General features: G+C 35.9%; 1 protein-coding gene across 5 annotated transcripts; it reads left to right on the top strand.

Annotated features, from left to right (window-relative positions):
• The first annotated feature begins 352 nt into the window (after window positions 1–352).
• On the top strand, window positions 353–19,581 carry TRA2A (transformer 2 alpha homolog). 5 transcript variants are annotated; one of them, XM_081536461.1, is made up of 8 exons: window positions 353–585; window positions 10,326–10,459; window positions 14,027–14,192; window positions 15,088–15,276; window positions 16,997–17,112; window positions 18,062–18,178; window positions 18,493–18,560; window positions 18,727–19,581. In XM_081536461.1, the coding sequence occupies exons 1-8, from the start codon at window positions 550–552 to the stop codon at window positions 18,735–18,737; spliced, it is 837 nt and encodes a 278-aa protein (XP_081392587.1). In that variant the 5' UTR covers window positions 353–549; the 3' UTR covers window positions 18,738–19,581. The 5 variants fall into 5 exon arrangements, with proteins under 5 accessions (XP_081392587.1, XP_081392584.1, XP_081392586.1 ...); XM_081536458.1 differs by having other exon boundaries at window positions 18,062–18,184; XM_081536460.1 differs by having other exon boundaries at window positions 18,059–18,178.
• The last annotated feature ends 4,591 nt before the right edge of the window (window positions 19,582–24,172 follow it).

The raw sequence follows: 24,172 nt of genomic DNA, 5'->3' as shown, positions 1-24,172 counted from the left end.
TTCAATAGTATGACAGCAAATGCTGAAGAAAAGTTGAGTGCTGACTGAAAACATTCAAAATAAAAAACCTACTAATTATGAAGACGATTCCAGTTTTTTCTGTTCCATCTACATCCAGTTGGAAAATACATAAAGGGACTAAAGTCAATAAAAGCTTATGTGGTGACTGAAAATCTTCAAAAGGACTGACGCTTAAGAAGGAGTCTGAAATTCGAACGTCAAGTGGGCGGTCGGTTCCGAGGCGCGGAGGATCAGAGCTTCTGCGGCGGGCGTTGCTAGGCCCAGGCCACCACAAAGCCTCCTTGCGGGCGGGGCCTCTGACGTCACAGAGACGCTCCGCCCCTTACGTCGTACACTAGGGAGGCCAGAAGGTTTCTGGCGGTGTCGGCGCCATTTTGCCGGAGCCTGCGACCGAGTGGGAGTGGAGTGGAGCGGCCGTTGTTGCCGACTCTTTCCTCCTCCCCACGGTCCAGTCAGCGGGTTGATTAGGCCATCGGCCCTCAGGCCGAGACTTGTCTCTTATTTAGTTCTGGGGAGCGCCTGGCCGACATGAGTGATGTAGAGGAGAACAACTTCGAGGGCAGAGTGAGTACAAAGCCGCGGGAGCCGTCTTCGGCGGCGGCCCCGATGCTCGGGGTTTCACGGGGACGAGCGCGGTCGGGCGGGGTTGCGGGGAGTCCTGCGGGGGCCCGCTGGGAGCAGCCTCTGGAGCCATTGAGGTCGCCTCTTCACATCCCAAGATGGCTTCTGGGTTACACTCTTGCCCCAAATACCACGGATCACCCCCCTTCCCCCCTTTTTTGGAGACTGACTGATAGCCGGACTCCTGGGTCCGATTCCCACCCCCCCGCGGGGCACCTTGCCTTCTCCCCACCCCAAGGCTTCCTTATCGCTGTTCCAAGGTGTGGGTCCCCGTCGCGGTGGGGCGGGAGGAGACGGCAGGGAGTTCCCCTCCGGCCGGATAGTGGTAGGTGCTTCCTGCGGTGGCGTTTCTGGCGACCCCGAGCATCGTAGAGGGTCGCGGGGTCGAAAGTGCGCGGGGCTGCTGTCCGGGCGGGGAGAAGCTGGCGCGGGACTAGCTGGGGCCTGTGTCTCCTTGGCTCTCTATTGCAGTGAGCGGCCGCGTCTCTGTTGGAACCGGCGGCGTTGCGTCTATAAAGGCGAAAGCCTTGAGGTTGAAGGTGGGACGAGCCTAATGAAGTGGTTAGTCAACGACCGCACCGACCCTTAAGCGTTCTTAAGACGAGAGCTGTGAGGGGAAAACTACGCAAGGAGCCCTTCTCCTTTAATGTCCCTTCTGCTTTCTTTTCACTTCAAAATGAATGTGGAAATGCTATAACGCCTTATTTTTCTAATTCCTTAATGTTGGGCTTTTTTTTTCTTTCTTTCTTCTTTATATCTCAACTTCCAATGCTTTTCCTCCTATGACCTTTAATCTAAACACCACTCCTCTACAGGTTTTTACGGTAAAAAACAAAAAGGACTCTTCTCTCTTAATCTTACATAATTGAACAAATTTCATTGCTCAGTATTTTTACAATAGTTTGTGCTATTCTCTTAACTCAAAAAGGTTACCTGAAAATACCAGCCCCTCTCTCTCCTATTTCTCTTCTCGACCCATCCTCCAGCAAAGAGGGCTCGAAGTTTTTCATTATTTTGGGTGTGATGAATATAAACATCACAAAGATACCTTATCCTCAGCTTAAAGATACTAGGACGTTTAGCAGTGATTGGTTTATATTTCGGAAATTACCCTCGTAGTGAAAATTGATGTAAGTGAGTTAGTGTAAAACCCTGTAAAGAAAACAACCCCCAGGCAGCATTTTCTGGCTCCTGTGTTGGCATTCTGGTCACTAGGGGAAACGCATCAAAAACACTTCAGGTGTGTGCTGGAAGGAATGAGTTTTGTCTTTTTTTAGACGCTCATAAACATCTGGAAACAGACGGTTAAGAAAATCGATTTAGACTTTTGTTCTTTTTGAGGTTAAGACAAAGAAGCTATCTTGAATGCCTTTAAGATTGGTTTTCTCTATTAAAATCTGAAGCCTGTAGATATCAGTGAATTGCCTGCTCATTTTTCAGGGTGAGGTATTGATGGTCCCAACAAAACTTTTTTAAAAATCATGTAATATTTGGTAATAGGTAGTCTTAAGCTGCTTCTTGTTTTGAAAATGTTAGCTAATAATGAGAAGACATTTTACTGTCAGTTAACTTAAGTACAATTTTGGGGAGTTAATGTTTGTTTTGGTTTGTGGGGAATTGAACAGAACTACTTTTGGGACCTTAGTTCCCTTTGAGGTCTTACCTTTTTTGGGGGGGGTCATCAAATTGAGAAATTTGGCAAGTTCTAGGTAATTGTTACCTTACTCAGCTAAGAAAGTAATATATGTAAGATTCCTACCCAATTTTAAGCTAAAATGCAGGTAGCCATTAACTATGTATTTTAATAGGAAAAGGCATTTTTACCTTTTCCTCCTCTTTTACAGTGTTCATGGTCATAGGAAATACTTTTTCACATCTGATACCCAAGTGAATGAACTCAGTACATTCACCAGTTACCTTTTATTTTGGGGGTTTTTTGGTAGGTTGAGGTAATTGTCTTTGTTCATAATTGGGAGAAGAATTAGAAGAGTGGGAGACAGTTTTCTGATGATGTGCTTTTTGTTGTTCCCTTAAAGCAGTTTCATATTCATCAGTGCTTTTAGTTTTTAAACTATAGTAACCTTGGTTTTATAAAATACAGCTGTTGTGTTATTTTTGTACGTAAATGCAATAACATTTTAGAGAGTCTCAGAAAAGGATTTTTAAATGGTATTTCTGAAATGTTTTAAGTAGTTGCTATATTTCAAACTTCTTGATTAAAACAAAACATCAATAGGTCAGTGTTGAGATTTCATTTCGTTTATGTAAGGAATAAACAACGTATGTTAACCATATCTTATTGAAAAGATATTTAGAATTAGAGAGTCTCTATGGAAACTTTCGAACATATTAAAGAAACACGATTGATACTAATAGTTCCTACTTTTATAGCATTTTACAATCTCCCCCCTCACCATCTTTGACATATTTTCTAATTTACAATGGCTGGAAAACTGATACCCAAAAGACAATGCAGCCAGGAATCTGAGATTTGCAAGTCCCAATCCATTGCTTATTGCATGCATAAAATATGCAATGTATATATTTTGATTACTTTTCTTTAAAGAGCACACTCCATGTCAGTGTCTCAGAGCTGTTTGCTAAAAACAGTCACAAGAACTTAATTTTCCATTATAGATAATTATCTCTTGAGTTTCCTAAAACATAAAAGAGCTTTAGGAAGGAAAATATAATTTGCTAAATTTTTGTTAAAAGTCACCCTAGCAGTTAATCAATCATATTCCCTTCGAAAGTATTGAGCATCTGTTACCTTTTTTGTAAAGACCAGATGTTCTCAAAGGAAAGAGAATTTGGGAGTCTGGTTTGTGATAACTGACAGCTCAAATCTGGGTAAAAGTCAGAATATAATCAAGTACTGTGTGATAGAATTAATAAGACATTCAGAAAATGAAGTTGAATGATTTTGTGAGCCCAGAGGAAAGGAAAAGTTTTATTTAGTATGTAAAACTTAACATTGCATATTATGATAAGGGAAATACGAACATTGATTGTAAGATTGAGACAGTGAGGTGGTTGCTAGACTACATAGGCTTGACTGTGTAGTCAGATAGTGGAGGAGTTTGAATTCTAGATTTAGGAATTTGCACTTAATCCAATATGTGGTAAGGAGCCATCGATAGATTCTTAATTCTGAGAGTAGCATAATGAAAGGAATTTTAGCAAAGAACAGAAAATAGCATAGGAAGAGCGGCAGCTCACACTTAAAATATTTAAGGAAGGAGCTTATGAAAAATCTGATCTAAACTGGACAGCAGTGGGATGTAAAGAATGAGCGAGACAATTTCAAGGGATCCAGAAGAATAGTGATACTTATTACAATAAGTCCATTTAAGCAGTTTGCTTGGCATGTGCATCAAGTTAACAGAATTTTAAGTGGGACTATCTATATTTGGAGTTAGGAGTGAGATTTCTTTGCATGTCATCTTCATAAAAATAACGAATAGTTTGCTGTGTACAACTTCAACTAAGATTAGGATTTCAATCTCAAAAAATTTTAGTATCCTTGATAGAAATTAAGGGGAACGGAAAGTAATATTTTCTTGTTATTTTACTTATTCCCCTCTACCCCTAATTTTTAAAAAAATGAAACTTAGAAAAACATTGAGTCCAATTTTTTTTTTTTAAACAATGGCCCTGAGTTTTTAATCTAGGTTAGGGATTCTTTATCATGTAGGAGTCTATCTCATAATTCCACGATTGTGTATACTTAGTAGAATTGCTGACGAGAAAGGATACTACTTATTCTGGCATCCTGTTTTGAGAGCTTGTTCTGGCTTCTTGAGTAGCTGGGATATTTTGAAGAGACCCTAGTATTCCCATTCTTAATATATGAGATATTAATTGGATAATAAAAGTGAAGAGCAAAACACAAATTCATTATCAGTTTGGAATTTAAATTTGTGTGTGTTAAGGTATTTTGTTAAAGAATATCAAAAATAGGGGAAGGTTTTTTGTTTTTGTTTTTTCTTATTTGAAACCTGTTTTGTAATAATAAGGGTGATGACTATACTATTAAAAACCCAGCTTGGCCACTAGTTTTCTTTTTAAAAAAAAAACCCTCTTGTCTTTTTTTTTTAATGGATACAAATAAAATTGAAATCCTGTTTTATAGATAAGAATGTTAGCAGTTTAGGTTTAAATTTAAAAAAATACTTAGTCCAGCTTCTTCAGCAATTTAATTTTACATATCTCATCACGTCAACCTGTTGCAAAAGAGTAAGGCTTCTGATCTTTTAGTAGGAGTATTATTAAACTTAGGGAATAGTCTGTGTCTCTTGAGTTTAATTTTTTTTTTTTAAGTAATATGTATCCAATTTTAATACTTTTTTGTTCTCCCCATCCATTTGTTTAAGCAGAGAATTTGTAAAACTTAAGGAAATGTTTTAACATTCAAATTTTTATATTAGAGAGTCTTTCACTGAAGGGTGCTCATTTGCTCAATCTAAGCAGAAGGTAGGATTTTTAAAAGGAACAGTACAACCAGTTGTACCCAGGATGCCTAACTGTACTTTTACAGATTTGCCATAGTATGAGTATAAAGAGTCTTGGAATCTGAAAGACTATCAAGTGATTTTAATATTTAGAGATGAGAGTCATTTTTTAAAATACAGATAAACTTTGTTTATGGACTTAATTTTGTAAATGAACTGAAGTTACAGCCTTATGGTATAGTGTGTAGTATACAAGTGTAAAAATGGCCTTGAGTTATCAGCATAAGTTTTTTAGAGCTTGTAAATACTATGAAAACCTCTTGATAGCATCAGTGGGTGCTCAGTCATCATGTAACTAACCCTGAGACCCCTCCCCTCTGGGTATAAAAGGTATATATCCTCAAGCTGAGTGAGTTAATACTATTCACACATCGTAACCAGTTTAGTAGGATAGAAGTGAAGATGAGAAAATGGTAATGATTGGCTGCGGAATCAGTAAACACTGTAAAAAGAAAATTGAGAAGGAAATAATGAAAGAAAATGTGGTTTCCTCTCCTTCTTTTAAGTTACTGCCATAATGTAGTTCTGTATAATCTTTATTGTCTCATGATTTTCACCAAAGTGTGAGACACTAGGCCTGAACAGTCTGAGACAGAAGAAAAGTTAAGTTTTTTCCTTGAAACTAAGGCCCTGTAGTCTTACTTACTCAAGATTTGTAAATACTCCATCACACTAAAAGATGAGAACATAAGTAGGAAATTCTGTAATGGGTTCTTAGTGGTTTTAATATAGCTAAACTACTTTAGTCCTTTTACATTTATTTTCTATACCTTTGAAGTTGTCACCTACTAGCTTTTTGGACAACTGATCATAGTGTATAAGCTGACTGGTTTATGAACCATGTTTAAAGTTTGTACAGAAGGAAATTTCCTAGTGGTCCAGTGGTTAGGAATCCATGTTTCACAGAGATCAAGGGTTTGATCCCTGGTCAGGGAACTAAGAATCCTGCAAGCCACATGGCATGGCCTAAATAAATAAAATTTGTACGGAAGATTTGTAAATTTTACAGGTAATTTCACAGTGTGACATGAGTTTAAATTTAACTGCCAATTCTTTAATAATTTGTCTAACACATTGCCAAAATTATTCCAAACTTTAGAGACTATAAAGACATACAAGTTAGAATATCTGTGAGCCTTTGTAGATACAAAAAAACACTTTAATCTCACTTAGAATGCGGCATACTGGACTTTAAAAGAAGGAAAATTATTTAAAAATAGCTAATATTTTGAGCAGTTGGTATTTTCTCTTTAAGAAATTGCTCTAATACTATTATGGATTAAAAAGAGAGGGAAAAGATTTCTTTTATAAGCTTAAGGATCTATAAAAGAAACAGCTTAATACTCAAAAGGAAGGAGGCAAAACTGCTATAAACTGACTGTTGTCCTCAAGTCCTAAAGAATGAAGTTCTTAGTACAATAAATATAAGTTATTTGGGTAATTTAAATCCCCCCACCCCCACGTATAGTTCATCTAAATGCACTAGTATGTTTCTGTGAAAGTCTCTCAATTTTACATAGTAGGGAAATACATTTTGAGAATCTGTTTTAAAAACTTAGACTATATTCATATAGACTTGAACTTCTGTAAACTTGGCACTGTTACTTGGCATTTGCCTTGCCATAATATTAGAATGGATTATAGCGTAACATTTTTATTGGTTTATTTTAATGGGCTTTAAGTATTAAGCATACATATGGTTGGAATTTGTTGTCTATCTATAATATACTAGCTGTAGTAAAAGACACTGCAGTTACTGTTTGCTGTAGGATTTGTTCATGTTCTGCAACTACATGTGCGTATTTAATAACCTTTTTGCTGATTAAAAAGTAGTACATGGTTATAATATTTTTACACATAGATAATTCTTAGATTGATACATGGTCATGGTATATTTGTACATAGACAATTCTTAGACTGCTTGTATGGGATAGACTATAGTAGTTTCTTAGTAATCGTAGTTATCTCCTTTTTATTTTTGGCTGTGTACTTAAGCTACCACTAGAGGCATCTTGTTAATAAAGAATAGTTTTTTAAAAAAACACTAAGCAGGTTGTGCTGTGAGAACTTTCTGCCCAGCTCCTGGTTTATAGTAGGTAAGGTAGACTAGAAGCCTACTTAAGATATATTTCTATTAAAATTTGTGATATGATTTGGTTGAGTCATTAATCTGCCCATTTCACGTAGGCACTATATTGGTTGGTGGGTCCAGATGCAGATTACTTAGGAATTTGCGGAACTTCTTGACAGATTTAAGAGCAGGTTAAGTAGTCTCTAGTGAAATGGGGACAGGTAACACCCTTCTCAATGTTTATTTTTCCCTTTGCAATTTCAATTCCTTTTCCAAATTCTGAATAGTTGTATGAATTTCTTTGGGAAAAGTTACATAATGAAGATAGTCAGAGATGGAAAAGAATAATCTAGCATTTGTCCACAAAGGGCTTGTTTTATTATAGTCTAATTTCTAATGCACAGTGAAGAGGAAAAGTTTTTTATGCTCTGTAGTTTTGTTTTTTAGTTTAAGGTTACTGACAGTTGTTGATTTACCTTTTTAGCAATTTAGATGTCTTGAAATTGTTTTTGGAAGTTAAAATGACTGACATCTTTGTAAGTTAAAGGAGGAGTTATGAGCACTCTTTCTTAACCTTGAAACCATGAAAAAGTAGATGCAGTTTGAGGTTTCCCTGATATAAAAATTGAAGGGTAGGTAACAGAGGAGGTTAGGTATTTGTGACACCTTGGATAATATAAAGCAAAAGATATTCTGTCATATCTTAGCTTTTGTTAACAAACGTTTAAGAGGAAAATTATACATTTTCCAGTGGGTTGCTATGCCAGAAATAAGATTTAAAGTTTAAATTGTTACTGAGTTACCTTGTTAACATTGATACCTAAAAAGTGGTTACTTCTAGCACTATTGAATAATTTTCTACTATTGTTTTTATGATAGAAGTCTTTAATATATAAACTTTTTTTATTTGTCTTAAAAATTAAAGATTTTAAGAGTATCAGAGCACACAGAACACAAAGTTTTTTTGTGTGTATATAACAAGGGCTGTAGTGATGTTTGTAGATTTATACCAAGGGATCTATTTATGTAAGGGAAAGCCAAAAGAAAGCAGGGGGGTATATTTTTACCTAATGAAATATAGGTAATGAACTGGCCTATGAGACTTCAGTTACAAATGAGTGGCCATACTTTTGTTTTTAGTCCTGAATATGCTGCTTTTACAGTTTCAGTGAATGAAAAAGCCTAAATTGCTATGCCTGTTCCAGGCATCTGTCCAGAAATTTAGAAAGTATCTGAGATGTGGTGAAAGACTTTCTGTAGGTAAATAAATGGAAAAGGTGGATGTTGAACAGAAGGGTAGCTGTGTATTTCAGTTTCTTTTCGTCTGAAAAAAAAAAAAATAGGCCTGGCAGCATCAATAGTACCATTTTTGAAAAATAAGTCTTTGACATTAAGCCTGAAGGAAAACTTGAAGGAAGTTGGGTGATAATGACATAAATGAAAATTGGTGGAAATTGGGTTTGTTTTCACTAATAATCAAGAGTTAAGTGGACAAAGAAACTAAACTGTCCATCCTACTTTGGTCATAAGTTCTTCATATGTCTATCAAAATTTTAAAAACAGGCTTCTAATAAGTTTTAAATTATTTGATTTGGATAGTTTTGATTTATATCCAATTTTTTTAGAAGCCAGTCAGTTTTCTGATAAATGATATAGTCACTGAAGGGAATATAAGTATGCGTAACTATATAAAATATGCAAAAACTATGAAAAAGGTAGGATAAACAATAAAGACCATGATACTAATTTTGTAGTGTACATTATGATACTTCATTGGATAAAATAGAATTTTTAAAATGGCTCTGTTGCAAAAATACACAACTACTAGGAACTTAAAAGCCAAAGGGGAAATTTTTTAAATTTCATGTTTCTCCCCCCGCTCCCTTTTTTTTTTAGTATGCTTGTTTTATTTCATATTGTATCTTTCTGGTTAAGTCAGAGTGAGCAAGATAGTGGTCAAACAATCAGGAAATGTTAGTAATTTTACTAATTGTGTTTTACTTCTCTGAACCTCAGCATGTGTCCTATAATAGGTGAGTTTAGATAGGTGTGTACAGATATTCCATCCTGTGATGCTTTGCTTTAACTATATCTTGGTATCTTAGCTTGGCTTAGGGAAAGCTTATTTTGAGATCATTGGGAATCTTCAGGTTATAAATTAGTGAAAACTTAAGACATAGGTATGGGGGGGTTACAGTTAATGTTAGAGTTATGCTTGAATTAAGTATTGATATTAAAACTGCTCACATTTTAGGAACTAGGATGAAACTTGAAAGGGGAGGAGGGTGAACAGTATGGTAAAAAACATTTAGAGAAATTCAGTAAATTCTCTTTAATTGTTAGAAACTAGAGTTTTGAACAATTTTAAAGATTATAAAATTGTTTTTTAAATAAACTAGTTATTTGCACTTTACCTGCTGGCTTTTCCATTTGGTAGATAACATTCTGAACTCCAGCAGAGTTTTATAATCCCCACGTGCTTAAATATACTAAATGTTCTTTTTCCATTAAGGTTAATGTTCGTGAAGAAATTGAAGAGTTTTTTCCAAGAATGTGGAAGATAAATCAAGATAAAAGAAGGCTAATGAAAAGTATTAAAGATCAGAAAATTAAAATTGAATGGGGGAAAAAATTGAACAGAAGATTGGTCAGATAGAAGCACTTGAATATTTTTTTTAAGGCTATTTTGAATTGTTTTGGGGAAGAATACACGAAGTATGAAAAATGAAAAACTCAATGAAGAATGAAGAGAAGTAGAAAGCAAGAGTGAAGTAGAATTAAAAGAATCTGGAAGAATGAATGGGTCCTAGGTTAAGTAAATGTATGGTTTATGTTCCAGTGTCTGTATGATCAAGTTGTAGATGAATTTGCATGATTACTTAGTTAATAGAGAATTGGTGATCTGGTTCAAGTAGGGAATTATTGAGGACAGTTAGCAGTATTAACAATGGGTTATTAATGAGCTGAAATTTTTTCTGGAGGGTGTTGCCTAACCATTTGTTTTTCAGGAGCAATCAATATAAATAATTACGGTACTTTAAATGTTAGGTGTTAGGCATCTATGTGACCAGTGCCATTTGTAATACTGTCTTCTTTGTTAGGAGTCTCGCTCTCAGTCAAAATCTCCAACGGGAACTCCTGCTCGTGTAAAATCGGAGAGCAGGTCAGGATCTCGTAGTCCATCAAGGGTTTCCAAACACTCTGAATCCCATTCTCGATCAAGATCAAAATCCAGGTAAGTGTTTAAAATAATATGTGAGTATGTTTAAAATGCTTTTCTTGGATTTTTCAGGGCAAAGTGGTTTTTACTAAATTCCTCCTTTTTGTTGTATTTTTTTTCTAGAAATTTCACTCAAAATCATGAAGCTTTTTTTTGAACAGTGGAGTTTAGAAATAAATGATATATCATTTGTTAGCTCTATTAATCTAGAGCTGTTACTCGCTATTAATACAAATTAAATATATGTTGATTCATTTAATGTGCTTAACATTTGAGGATTAGTGTTTGATTTTATTTCAGCGATATTTGTTCAACAAAAAGATAATTTTCTCCATTGGAGACTTGGCATACAATTTAATGCAGAAAAGGTTGATATATGTATGTTGTACTGGTTATCAGAATGATTTGAGAAGCTTTTTCAATTTTCATATTACAGCTACATTCTTTAAGTGAAGATTTTGACTCATTAGGTCCAGGGTGGAACTCTGATCCTCTGATCAGAAAGAATTGTTGGAAAGTGGTGCTGGAGTGATTCAGAGTTCCAGCCACTTCTCCTGATTACCACAAAGACTAGTGAGCCATTGCAGGGTTCACTGTTTCAGAGATCCCAGGTGTACTGTTGTGGAGCGGTAGGAGGAGCAGTTAAAAGCCATCTGGACAATTATTTTGATAAGTCATTGTAATTTCTTGATTAAAAGGCATAATTTATGTCTCTGAATAGAGTATGCTTGCAAGGGGACATGAAACAAGAATCAAAGGCTGTACTTTTCTTGTAGTCTACAGTTCGCTCTTTTTCTCTCTTGTATCCAGGATCCAGCCTAGTGCTTGATTTGCTAACCACTCTACATATTTAACTGAATCCACATGTGCAGAATTGTGATCCATAGAATTCGAGTGTGGGAACAGAAGTGAGCATATTTTCATTTTAGGACTTTTGTGGTTGCTACTCTCAGCCTAGAACATTCTTCCCTCATGATATTCTCAAATCATCACTTGATTCAGTTTTATGCTCCTGTATCACTGGAGAACATTAAATACCAGTGCACACACTCTATTCCCTTACTCCTAATTTTTTTTTCATGATATTTATCACTATCTGACTTAAAGGATAGGCACTCATGTCACTTTTCATTACTTTAGTCCTCCCTCAGTATCTGTTGGCGGGGGCTGGGGGGAGGGATTGGTTCTCCTGTGGATACCAAATTCTTAAGATGCTCGTGGGTGCATGCTAAATCATTTCAGTCATGTCTGACTCTTGGCGACCCTACGGACTGTAACCCACCAGGCTCCTCTGTTTGTGGGATTCTCCAGGCAAGAATACTGGAGTGGGTTGCCATTTCCTCCCCCAGGGGATCTTCCAGACCCAGGGAAAGAACCCGTGTCCCTTGAGTTTCCTGCATTAACAGGTGTGTTCTTCACCACTAGCACCACCTGGGAAGCCCCTCTCAGATGCTCAAGTCCCTTATGTAAAATGGCGTAGGTACAGTCAGCCCTCCATACCTAGGACCAACACATTTAAATGTTAACAGTTGGTATTTTATGTAACTAGTTTTATTAATATTTTTTATTTTTTAAATTGAAACTATAAATTAGCAGTAAGGAAAATAGAAAAGACCCTGTTCAGTGTTCCATATGGACACAAATTTTTTCTTGTTCTACCCCACCTCCCCATGATTAATTTCTTTTGGATAGTAGGCCATTTATGTTATTGTTTTCATTCCAATCAGAATTGTTTGCCGAGGAACCTTTGCTCTTAGTATTCCTAGAACACTTTTCCCCTGTCTACCTAGTAAAATCTCCCAGCTTTATTGTTTAAATTTTCGGCCCTTAGCATTTATAACATTTATTGAATGCCTCACAGAAGTTATTTTGTATGACTGTCATCACTACTAGTCTGGGTGTTTAAGGATGGATCAGATAAATAGTAATAAGAAATTCTATTTTCTTTGCAATGAAAAAAATGTGAGTAATTGGAAATAAACAGTAGATGAACTAGGGAATCAGCAGGAGAAAAATTGGTGAGATGCTGTAGAAGGTTTGAAAAAATGAAGACCATTAAACATGAGGACTGTTAGGTTAGGTGGGCGGTTTAGGTTGTGATGAGTTAATTTAGCAGGTGCTGGGTTGCAGCAGGCTAAGGAAAGACTGGAAAGGAAATGATACTTAACCGTGAAGGGAATATAGGACTATACTGAAAAGGTAATCAGAATCAAACAATTTTATTGTGATGGTAGTTGGTTGGTGTTTGTTTTGTCTTTTTTTTTTTTTTTTCCATTTTAAGAATATGGTATTAAATGCATTCATATTGTTGTACACTCATCACAGCCATCCATCTCCATAATTCTTTTTATCTTGTAAAACTGAAACTGCGAGTTAAACAAGGACTCTCATTCTCCTCCCCTTCTAGTCACTGACAAACCACCATCTTTCTGTCTCTATGATTTTGACTGCTCTTAAGTATCTCATCTAAGTGAAATCACAATGATTTATCTTCTTATAACTGGTTTATTTCACTTGGCATAATGTCCTCAAGGTTTATCCATGTTGTAGAGTATTAAAAGAATTTTCTTTCTAGTGCTAAGTTGATATCTTTCTTTTTAAAGAAGGTGGAGCCTTAACATGTTTGTAAGGTAAGGTGAAAAGAGGAACTGGAAACGAGGAGATATAATCTACAAGAGAAAGAATACTTTTTCCTCTAAAAGGATAAACAAGCTGAAAACAAGCAGGGGTATACGTATAGGTCCTTGGAATTGTCAAAAGTTCAGAAAGCTAAAGTAAAACTAATGAATCACTAACATAATTTGTAAAAATTACTGTGCACATAACAAAAAGTTCAGTTCAGTCGCTCAGTTGTGTCCGACTCTTTGCAACCCCGTGAACCGCAGCACGCCAGGCCTCCCTGTCCATCACCACCTCCCTGAGTTTACCCAAACTCATGTCCATCGAGTCAGTGATGCCATCCAGCCATCTCATCCTTTGTCGTCCCCTTCTCCTCCCGCTCCCAATCCTTCCCAGCATTAGGGTCTTTTCCAGTGAGTCAGCTCTTTGCATGAGGTGGCCAAAGTATTGGAGTTTCAGCTTCAACATCAGTCTTTCCAATGAACACCCAGGACTGATCTCCTTTAGGATGGACTGGTTGGATCTCCTTGCAGTCCAAGGGACCCTCAAGAGTCTTCTCAACACCACAGTTCAAAAGCATCAATTCTTTGGCGCTCAGCTTTCTTCACAGTCCAACTCTCACATCCATACATGACCACTAGAAAAACCATAGCCTTGACTAGACGGACCTTTGTTGGCAAAGTAATGTCTCTGCTTTTAAATATGCTATCTAGGTTGGTCATAGTTGTACAAATAGGGAGCACTCAAACCAAACATGGAATGAGGCTCAGTGGTATGTTGTTATTAATACAAAGCAGCTTATATGGTGAACAGGTGATGTCTTCAAGTATTTGATGATTAAATTAATGACTAATCTGTTTTTGTCCAGAGAGCCTTCAACTGGTGTCCATTTGTTTTTGATTTTTAACAGCGTTAGCCATTTTGTTCTTCCAGTATTTTTACCTAAATTTATTTCTCTCAAAGGTCGAGGTCAAGGAGGCATTCTCATAGACGTTACACTCGATCCAGATCCCATTCTCACTCTCATAGGAGACGATCTCGAAGTAGGTCATATACACCAGAATACCGGCGTCGAAGGAGCCGAAGTCATTCTCCAATGTCTAACCGGAGAAGACATACAGGCAGCAGGGTATATAGTTTTTAAGTTAATCAAACCTTTTTATGTGTTTCCTGTGTCTTTAGTCATAGTATAAAATCTTGCTTTTGTGAGAGCTAGAGCACTGTTTAAAAGTGGTACTCCAGAAACATCTTTGGCTATATGAATATTGTTTGTATGCATTCAAGTATATTTTCTTTTCTTGACTTTTGAGTCATTAAGATAAATTTGGGGAGAAACATGTTCCAAGAATTGAAATAAAAAGCTAACTTGGAAATATTGAGATTAAAAGTTTTACCATGGGAAGAGGGTAGCAAGGAAATACCAAGCTAACACTTAAATTGAGCAATGTGCAAAGTTCCTCAGTGCATTAATAAATGCAGTTAACCTCTCCGTGAGACTGGTTACCTTATTATTGATAAAGAAATTGAGTCTTGGATATGTGACATTGAGGTTTGATTTTATTTAACGGTGATGGATTCTGCTATTATTTAATGGTGTTTTGAAATCTGCACATTAATTTTTCACATCTGGAAAGAATATCCTTGATAAAGAGTGAAAATAGAAGAGGGGAGTCTAATCAGCAATTGCAGATGAAGTCAGGTTGAGTACAGATCTATAAGGGATATAAAACATTTGAATAAACTAGAAATAGACATTAAACTAAAGATAAATTCTTAGGATATGTTCTGCAAATTGCTGGACTAGTGAATTAGGGACATTTTTATTCAGTCTATAACCTGAAGTATATTCTAAAGAAGGCTTGAATGTACAATGAACTGTAAAATATAGCTCATCTGGTTTTTTCCTTTTAAATTGTTGTTTCCAAGTGACTTTGTGTATTGGGTGAAGTGCCCTAAGCAGAAGTATTTCTGTATGTTGTTGGTTTTTTTTAATGTGGAACTTAAATAACATCTTTTTTCAACAGGCAAATCCTGATCCCAATACTTGTCTAGGAGTGTTTGGGCTCAGTTTGTACACAACAGAGAGAGATCTTCGCGAAGTATTTTCTCGATATGGACCGTTGAGTGGTGTCAATGTGGTTTATGACCAGCGAACTGGACGGTCACGAGGATTTGCTTTTGTTTATTTCGAGAGAATAGATGACTCAAAGGAGGTAATTTTTTGTAATTATTTTTGTCACTTTGAAAAATTTCTGATGTGCATATTTATTATTGAGTTACTTTTGAAAGTTGATTAATAAATTTCCAGTTCCATAAACATTATGTGCTCTTTAATTCTCTGACATGATTTAAACTCTGCCTGTTAGTGTTAAAATTGGAATGTTCAGTTTCACTTTCCAGCTAAAATGCGTATAGGCATATCCTGATTAAAATCTGGCCTTGTGAAATAGTGTTTGAGTTAAATGGAAAAGGTGAAGTGTATATAAGTGTTCTCTTTTGAAAAAGCCTTATTCGTGCTCTAAGCAAATGATTACATTGGCTTTTAAAAAATTGTGTTTAGGTTTAATCTGTTTAATTTTTGTGTGTCTAATTATCTCCTTGTCTATACAGAGCTTTGTTTTTCTATTCTCTTAATATTCATCTATCATTCTGTTCTGTAAATGAAAAATAATACGTAGAAAGAGTTGGTACTTTTTAATTTTTGTTTAGTACCCTTAATATGCCTAACAGAATGATCCCAGTCAGTGTCAGAGATTTGAAATAGTGTTGTTCTAATGTACTAGGTAATGGATTGTAGAGGAAGCAGTAGGCTTGCCTTCAATAGTTCATGGTGATGGAATTGAAAATTCCATTTTAAGGAATTTTTGAAGCTCATTTGTTAAAAGAACAACTGGCTTGTCTTTTTTGTACCATTTTATATGTGGCAGTAGTTGGATGTAGGTCATTATTGCTCTTTGTATCAATAGTGTTTGATTACAGTATAAACAGTCATATTAAAAGCATATCTTTCAACAGTAATATATGCTATTGACATCTGGTGGTAAAGCAGGGATGATATTAAACATCCTATAATGTACAGGATAGCCACTGCCAACACAGAATTAACCACTGCCAAATGTCAGTGGTAGTGTCGTTGAAAAACCTGGATAAGTCTTAACAAAATAATGCTCTCAGTTGAAGGCATTTATATGATAGATACACTGATAGTCACACTAATGGTTTTTTACTGTTGGATATTTGTGTTTTGTTTTTTCCTGTTCTCAATTAAAGGATAAAGGTGTAAATTTAGAAATACCAGGATATCTGACCTGAAGTAAAAGTGCAGACAATATCACAGTTAAAATGTTTAAATATGAAGCTTGTTTGCCCTGCCTTTTGACACCCCTGCTCCTTAGGTTTATTTCTGAATGAGGTAAAATGGAAATGACAGTGTCACTTAGTTCCAAAATGCTTCTTAAAATGTGTTAAAGTGGTTGATTTATTAATGCTTTTATTAGTATTAGTACCAAAGGGCAGAATGATAGGGAATATGAGCATAGGTATAAAGATAGGAGCTCTTGGTGGCAGATTAGAAAGTTCCTGTGTATTTGAAGCTCACTAGGTGGCAGTATGTTATTTAAGGAATGGCTTGACTAGTTTAGGCCTGTTCACTGAATTGCACTTTCTGCTTTGAGTTGCTCAGACTGAAGCTAGATTCTGAAGCCTCAGAATTCTGCAGGTTCTGTGGTTGCTTCTTTATAACTTTTAACACAAGCCTGCGTAAGTGTTCCTGTGTACATTGAAAATTAATTATTATTGCCATGCATATAGCAGGAATTAATATGTCAAATCCTTGCCGTTTTTACTTGAAAGAAATGTTTACCAAATTTTCAGTTTTGCAAGTTTCCCCTTGGTAAATTATGCTTAACTTTCTGTGCCTGTTCTCTTTTATAGGCTATGGAAAGGGCAAATGGAATGGAGCTGGATGGTAGAAGAATTCGTGTGGATTATTCTATCACTAAGAGAGCACACACACCAACACCAGGCATATACATGGGCAGACCAACTCAGTAAGATTTCGAGTTTCCTAAGCTGAGTTTTAAGAGTCAGAAAGCCACCAGAAATGTTTGTACGTCTTTGGTTAATCAAAAGATAAAACTTTTTTCCCCTGTAATTAGAATTGAAAGTTATTTAATGTGAATATATATATATATTTTTTTTTCTTTGAATCACTTTAATTTTTTATATGTATATTTGAGCAGGGGGACAAATTAAAACTAGTTGAAGTGCATTCCTAGCTCTTTTCTTGTACTATACAATGGAAAAATTAAATACTAGGAAAATACTGTATGCTTTTAAATACTTCTCGTTCTATTTATGTGACCTTGGAAGCCTCTGTGTATAGGGAAAAGTTTTTTAATATATTAAAACCAGAGAGTGAAAGAAGGAATATAGGCTTTCATTTAATGTGAAGCCTCTTGGGGGAAAAAAGAATTTGACAGGGAGAGCCTACTGAAAACTAAAGTGAAAATAATGTCCATATGATTAAGAGTAGGAAAACAGCAAGGAAAAGAGGGCTTAGGATTTAAACTCACTGATAGAGGTTTGAACACCAGACCTTAACATTTAGTGCTGGACTTCACTATAAAATAGTTAGTTTTCTTTGGTGTTCAGACTTTGGATACTTTTAAATTCTTGAGGTTTATTAACTGCTTTTGAACTAGTCATGGAACATACATCTTAGTACTTTGGTACTTTTTCTCAGCACAGTGCTTTTTTTCACCTTATTGAAAAGGTCTTACTGATTTGGATAGTGCCTTCTAAGTGCCTTATAATTTGTAGAGTTTAGTGAAATTATTCCTGGCTATTTATGTTATAAATATGAGGCAGAATACCATAGGAGTCAACAAAGTAAGACATTGAAGTAACTGGCATGAAAGGGTTATTGTTTCTCTCTTAAATGATAATAGAAAATAATCATTCCTGTTAATGTGGAATTTTCATCTTTTTCTACAGCAGTGGTGGCGGTGGCGGTGGAGGCGGTGGTGGAGGTGGAGGAGGTGGCAGACGTCGAGATTCTTACTATGATCGAGGATATGATCGTGGGTACGACAGATATGAAGACTATGATTACCGGTACAGGTAATGTTGTAACTTATGATTTCTGTTGTAAATTAGATGATAATGGTAATATTGACACTTTTAATTTAATGTGTATTGATAAAAATGAGTGAAATATGGGACTTCCCTGGCAGTTCAGTGGTTGATACTCTAGTTGCAACGAAGGGGCATGTGTATTTGTATTGGCCAATACTCACCTTGTATAGTTGGTGCATTGAAAAATTAATAGCTTATCTTAGGTCTACTATTTTGAATGATGAAATTTTTGTTTTTCTCTGCTTCAATGTAGTGATTATGTGCTTTGCTAAGTAATCTTTTATTTCCTGCAGAAGAAGATCACCTTCTCCTTATTATAGTCGATACAGATCACGATCAAGATCTCGATCCTACAGCCCAAGTATGTATACTTTTGCTTTTGTCACAATAAGAACCTAATTTGTAATTAATGGCTTATTTTAGAAAATTAGGGTGTATGGTAACTGTTAATAGTTGGGAAAATATTAGGCAAGTCAAACTATAATTGTCATTTGACTTAATTTGTTTTTTTTTTTACTCTTTTCCAGGACGCTATTAATAAGCAGAGCGGTTGCAGTTGAGGACATCTTTTTCTCTTTTTTTAATTCTGGATTTCCCCAAGCTTCTAATCCTTCCTACTCCTCAAAAAGAACCCTTAAAAAATCTTTGGTTTGTTTAGCATCTACACTTTGTCAATTGTATTGCTATTTTCCACCCCTTTTATTATATTCTTAAAGATGAAATTGTCATTTTTGAGTAGTTAAACATCTTGAGTAAAAAAGGAACCCCCAGTGTTATGCTTTGTAAATGATTTTTTTGTTTGGTTTTTGCTTTTATGGAAAATTCACTCCTAGCTTATCAAAATGAGGAAAGAAATGATCTTTTTAAAGCTTCTTTTGTGTTAGATATTGTATTAGACATTGTATTAGAGGTCTGCATTTACTACAAACTCCTTTTTTAACTTTCTTTTGGGGAAGTTAGTAGTAGTTGTCAGGTCAGGTTTGTCTGGAGTGGCATGGAACAGTCAAATAGTTGAGTGTAGAAAGTTTGAAGCTATAGAAGAAAACACTTATTTGGTCATTTCTTTTGAAGAACAGAATTTTTGAACCCTAAAAATTACATTGTTTTTTTAGAAATGAAAAGCTTGTGGACTCCTGCAAAACATGTTGTATTTAAAATACATTTGTTGAAACTTAAAAATGTAAAGTGTGATTTTTGTGTTGAATTTATTAAAGTTTAATCAGTGAAGGACAGCCCTTATTTATTATTTAGAGCAATTGTATAATTGCTGTCAGAAATTTTGGTATTGGGACAATGGTTTAGGCAGGCTGTTTGTATAGAGTTCTTAGAAGTAGTTGGGGGGGAGTGCTCTTCTTTCAAATAAAAGTTAATTTCTTTGAAAATGGGACTCTCTCTTTATTGTGGTACAGTGGGAAAATATAACTGGATTAATTTGGATTTCCTTTTTCCTAGTACTTTTGCATGCATGTAAATGTATAATCTGTCTCTCTTCTTCAGTCTTGAAAGACCCTTTTCTTTCCTTCCTTTTTTTGTCAACTACCAATATTGATAGTATTCAGTGTTGAAGAAAAGATAAATAGTATGGTTTATTTCTTCAAGAAGCCCACGTTCTAATGGGAAAACACACTTAAATAGCTGTAATGTAATGAAAGGGGAGGCTGTTTGAATGAAGAGGTGGATGATTTTCCAGGTGACCTTTATAAAAAAGTATAGGAACACGTTCATCGCAGCACTGTTTACAATAGCCAGGACATGGAACCAACCTAGATGTCCATCAGCAGACGAATGGATAAGGAAGCTTTGGTACATATACACAATGGAATATTACTCAGCCATTAAAAAGAATACATTTGAATCAGTTCTATTGAGATGGATGAAACGAGTCCATTATACAGAGTGAAGTAAGCCAGAAAGAAAAACACCAATACAGTATACTAATGCATATATATGGAATTTGAAAGATGGTAACGATAACCCTATATGCGAGACAGAATAAGAGATGCATAGAACAGTCTTATGGATTCTGAGGGAGAAGGTGAGGGTGGGACGTTCTGAGAGAATAGCATTGAAACATGTATATTATATGTGAAACAGAACACCATTCCAGGTTTTATTAATGAGACAAACGCTCAGGGCTGGGGCAATGGGATGACCCAGAGGGATGGGAGGGGGAGGGAAGTGGGAGGGGGGAAAAGTATAGGAACATAAGCCTCCTTTGTTTTCTCCCTCAAAGCAATGGGAATAAAATTAGATTATGATGATCTGTATGCTAGCTCGTGAGATCTGTGGAATACAGGTACCTCGGACATATTTATTAAAAAGCTAACTTGACACTAAGAGCTATGTAGAGAATAAAGCTCTCTTTTTGGTCCCTACAGAATTTTTGTTCTTTAAGCCGGGTTATTTAAAGACTGGAAATCATTGCCCAAATGAGAACATTAATTTGTTGACTGTAGGAATACTTTAAAAACTTATGTACCATCATCAAAAAGTAAAAATGTTAGCCAAAATGTGGAAGAGAATTAATAGCCACATAAAGATATTGAACATGATTTAAAGACACAGTATGTAGAGAATACAGTACCCTGGCAGTCCAGTGGTTAGGGGTCCACTGACTGCTGAGGGCCAAAGCTCAGTCTCGGGTGGAGGAACTAAGATTTCCACAAACCACACTGGCCAAAAAAAAAATTACACACACATACATACATACTGTAATAAAGGTGCATGAATGCGTTCTCAAACTTGCGATAATGTGAGATGATACAATGCCCATGTGATGAATTAAGTGAGGTGAATGAAAGGCATTGTTAGGTTACAGTCGACCTGATAATATGTCAGGAGGATCATGTGCTCCAGGTGATGCTGGATCATGGATTTATGATGATGCTGATGGTTGGAGATCCTAAGAAGGATGAAGCAGGATAGTGCAAGAGTTCATCACTCACAGTGGCTTACAATTTAAAACTTACGAATTGTTTCTGGAATTTTTAATATTTTTGGATTATTTGGTCAACCTTAGGTAATTAAAACTACAGAAAATGAAAGGAGGGACTGTTGTATCTCTCTGATGGTAGTTTAATCCAGAAATAGATTTTCAGGGCATGATTTTCAGACTGCTACAATTACTGCTTTGTAAATTTGAAAGGATACTTCCTTGATGTAGGGAATGTAACTGGCAACATCCTTGAACAATGAGTTGGGGATAAAATTGACAAACTTGGAAAAACTGAGACTCTTCAAAAAGAGAGCCTAATCCTACTCTTCCCTCAAAAGTAAACTTGGACACATGGATAATTGAAGTGTGACAGCTTTAGAGCATCAGATGTGGCTCTGATAACTTAATAAGGAAAAATTAAAAGGACAAATAAAGGGTTGGATAGGGGTTTAACTTAAATAGAATTTCCATTGCAGAAGACGAAAAAGTTGGAGGTGGTTGTGTAACAATGAACATGCTCATGCTACAGATCTGTGCACTTACAAATGGTAAATTTTATGTAAAGTTTGTTGTTTAGTTGCATCTGACCCTTGTGACCCCGTGGACTATAGCCTGCCAGGTTTCTCTTTGTCAACACATTGGTAAACAATGAGGTTAATAGTTACAGTACCTGTTATTCCTGATGGAATAAGTGTCCAATAAATATATATGAGTGAGTTAACAGGGAAATCATTGGTGGAGCCCACTAACTGATGAAATTGCCAGTCCAAAATTTCCATCAAGTTAAAATTGAAGTACAAAAGGGATATGACAGGAGTCTAAGCTGAATCATGATGACCCTAAAAAGGGATTAAGAATCACTTTTAATATTAATCTGTTTAATAAAAGAAGAGGCAATTTAATAATTATGGACTTTCTTGGAAGTCCAGTGGTTAGGACTCAGTGCTTTCACTGTAGGGGCCTGGGTTCTATCCCTGGTCAGGAAAGGAAGAATTCTGCAAACTACATGATGCAGCTAGAAAAAGAAAAAAAAATTAAAAGTATTGATGCTTAAGTCACCTTGAAAACTGAATTATCCAAAACATCCCTAGTGTCAGATAATTGAAGTATTCTATTTGATGTTTACAAAATCAAGTGCAGAGTAGTCACAATGGAAAATGGTTTTTGAAACATAAAAAGGGATATGAATTTTATTTTCAAGTACTGTTACATTAATTATTTCTTAAAAAAAATTACTTGTGAAGGCATATACTTTTAATACAATTTAAATTTTAAAAGTATGGTTTGTATGATCTAGTTTCTCAATTATTTAGGGTTTTCACTTTTTAATATAAATTTAATAGGTGCAAACTCAAGAAGAAGAAACCAAAAACATTTGTTGTCTTGTATACAAGGATCCCTACTCCATTATAGATTACTGAATGGGAAAACCTAGTAGTATAAATATTCCAATCCTTACACAAAATTTATATGTTTGTATAAACATGCAAAAGGGGAAAGGGTTTTGTTAACCGCTTATAATAACCTCTGTAAGATGGGCAGTTGGGAGGAGTGGATGAAATTATTCCAAGGACCAGATAGAAGAACGTACATAGGAACGAATAAACAGGAATAGAATCCAGAATAGATCCAATTACGTAGGAGAATTTATAAAGATGACATTTCATTTTGGTAGAAAAATTAAGAGATGGTAAAATTGACTATTTGGAAGACAAACCCTTGCCTTATAATATGTTAATGCCAACAAAGGTCCATCTAGTCAAGGCTATGGTTTTTCCAGTAGTCATGTATGGATGTGAGAGTTGGACTATAAAGAACGCTGGACGCTGAAGAATTGATGCTTTTGAACTGTGGTGTTCAAGAAGACTCTTGAGAGTCCCTTGGCCTGCAAGGAAATCCAACCAGTCCATCCTAAAGATCAGTCCTGAGTGTTCGTTGGAAGGACTGATGTTGAAGCTGAAACTCCCAATACTTTGGCCACCTGATGCGAAGAGCTGACTCATTTGAAAAGACCCTGATGCTGGGAAAGATAGAAGGCAGGAGGAGAAGGGGACAACAGAGGATGAGATGGTTGGATGGCATCACCGACTTGATGGACATGAGTTTGGGTAAACTCCGGGAATTGGTGATAGTCAGGGAGGCCTGGCTTGCTGTGGTCCATGGGGTCGCAGAGAGTTGGACACGACTGAGCGACTGAACTGAACCGAACCGGTGGATTAGATACCTAAATGTGAAAAATGAAGCTATACATTACCATTTGGCAACCATGATAGTAATAATTAAGCAAGACTCTTTCATGGATAACAAAACTAGGGTAAAGGTGTGAGGAATAATGAGAAAAACAGAGTCTGAAAAATTTTTCCCCTGAAGATAATTGGTAATTACAAAGGGAAATAGTTTGTACAGTAGACCCTTGAACAACACAGGGGCTAGTCTCTGTACAATTTACAGTTAAACCTCTGTATCTGCACTTCCTCGGTGCCCTTGGATTCAGCCAACCAGGACCATGTCGTGCTGTAGTATTTGCTACTGGAAACTTATCCACATAAAAGTGGACCTGTACAATTCAAATTCACATTGTTCAAGAGTCAGCTCTAATTGTATACTGGAGAAACCTGGCAGAGGTCTTTTAACCAAGTGATCAAAGGTAACATCACAGTAATGGAGCTGATGGACATCACGTGCTTCCTCATACGAAACACTAATGACAATATCACTTTTGTGACAGTCCACAAAATATAACTTGACTCTAATCATGGGAGAAGTAACTCCCAATTGAGAGGCTTTCTATAAAATCACTGTATGCTTCAAAAATGCCAATGTCATGAAAGATAAGACTGAGGAATAAAGGAAACTAAAAAGACATAAAATGCAAACCATGATTTAGTATTGTCTTTTATTCTTTTTAAAATATGACTTTTAGATGGTTTCATTTTGTTCAGTCATGGGGATTCATACCATTGATCAATCATTCCTGTAGCTCTTCTTTAAATCAGTTTTATTGTATAGTTTACATAAAACTATATTCACTTTTAACT

This window comes from Giraffa tippelskirchi, chromosome 10 (genome assembly GCF_054371585.1).
Source record: "Giraffa tippelskirchi isolate mGirTip1 chromosome 10, T2T-mGirTip1v1.2.pri, whole genome shotgun sequence".
Taxonomy (NCBI): Eukaryota; Metazoa; Chordata; class Mammalia; order Artiodactyla; family Giraffidae; genus Giraffa; species Giraffa tippelskirchi.
Note: the sequence above shows the minus strand (reverse complement) of the source record. Positions and strands in the feature narration are given on the sequence as shown.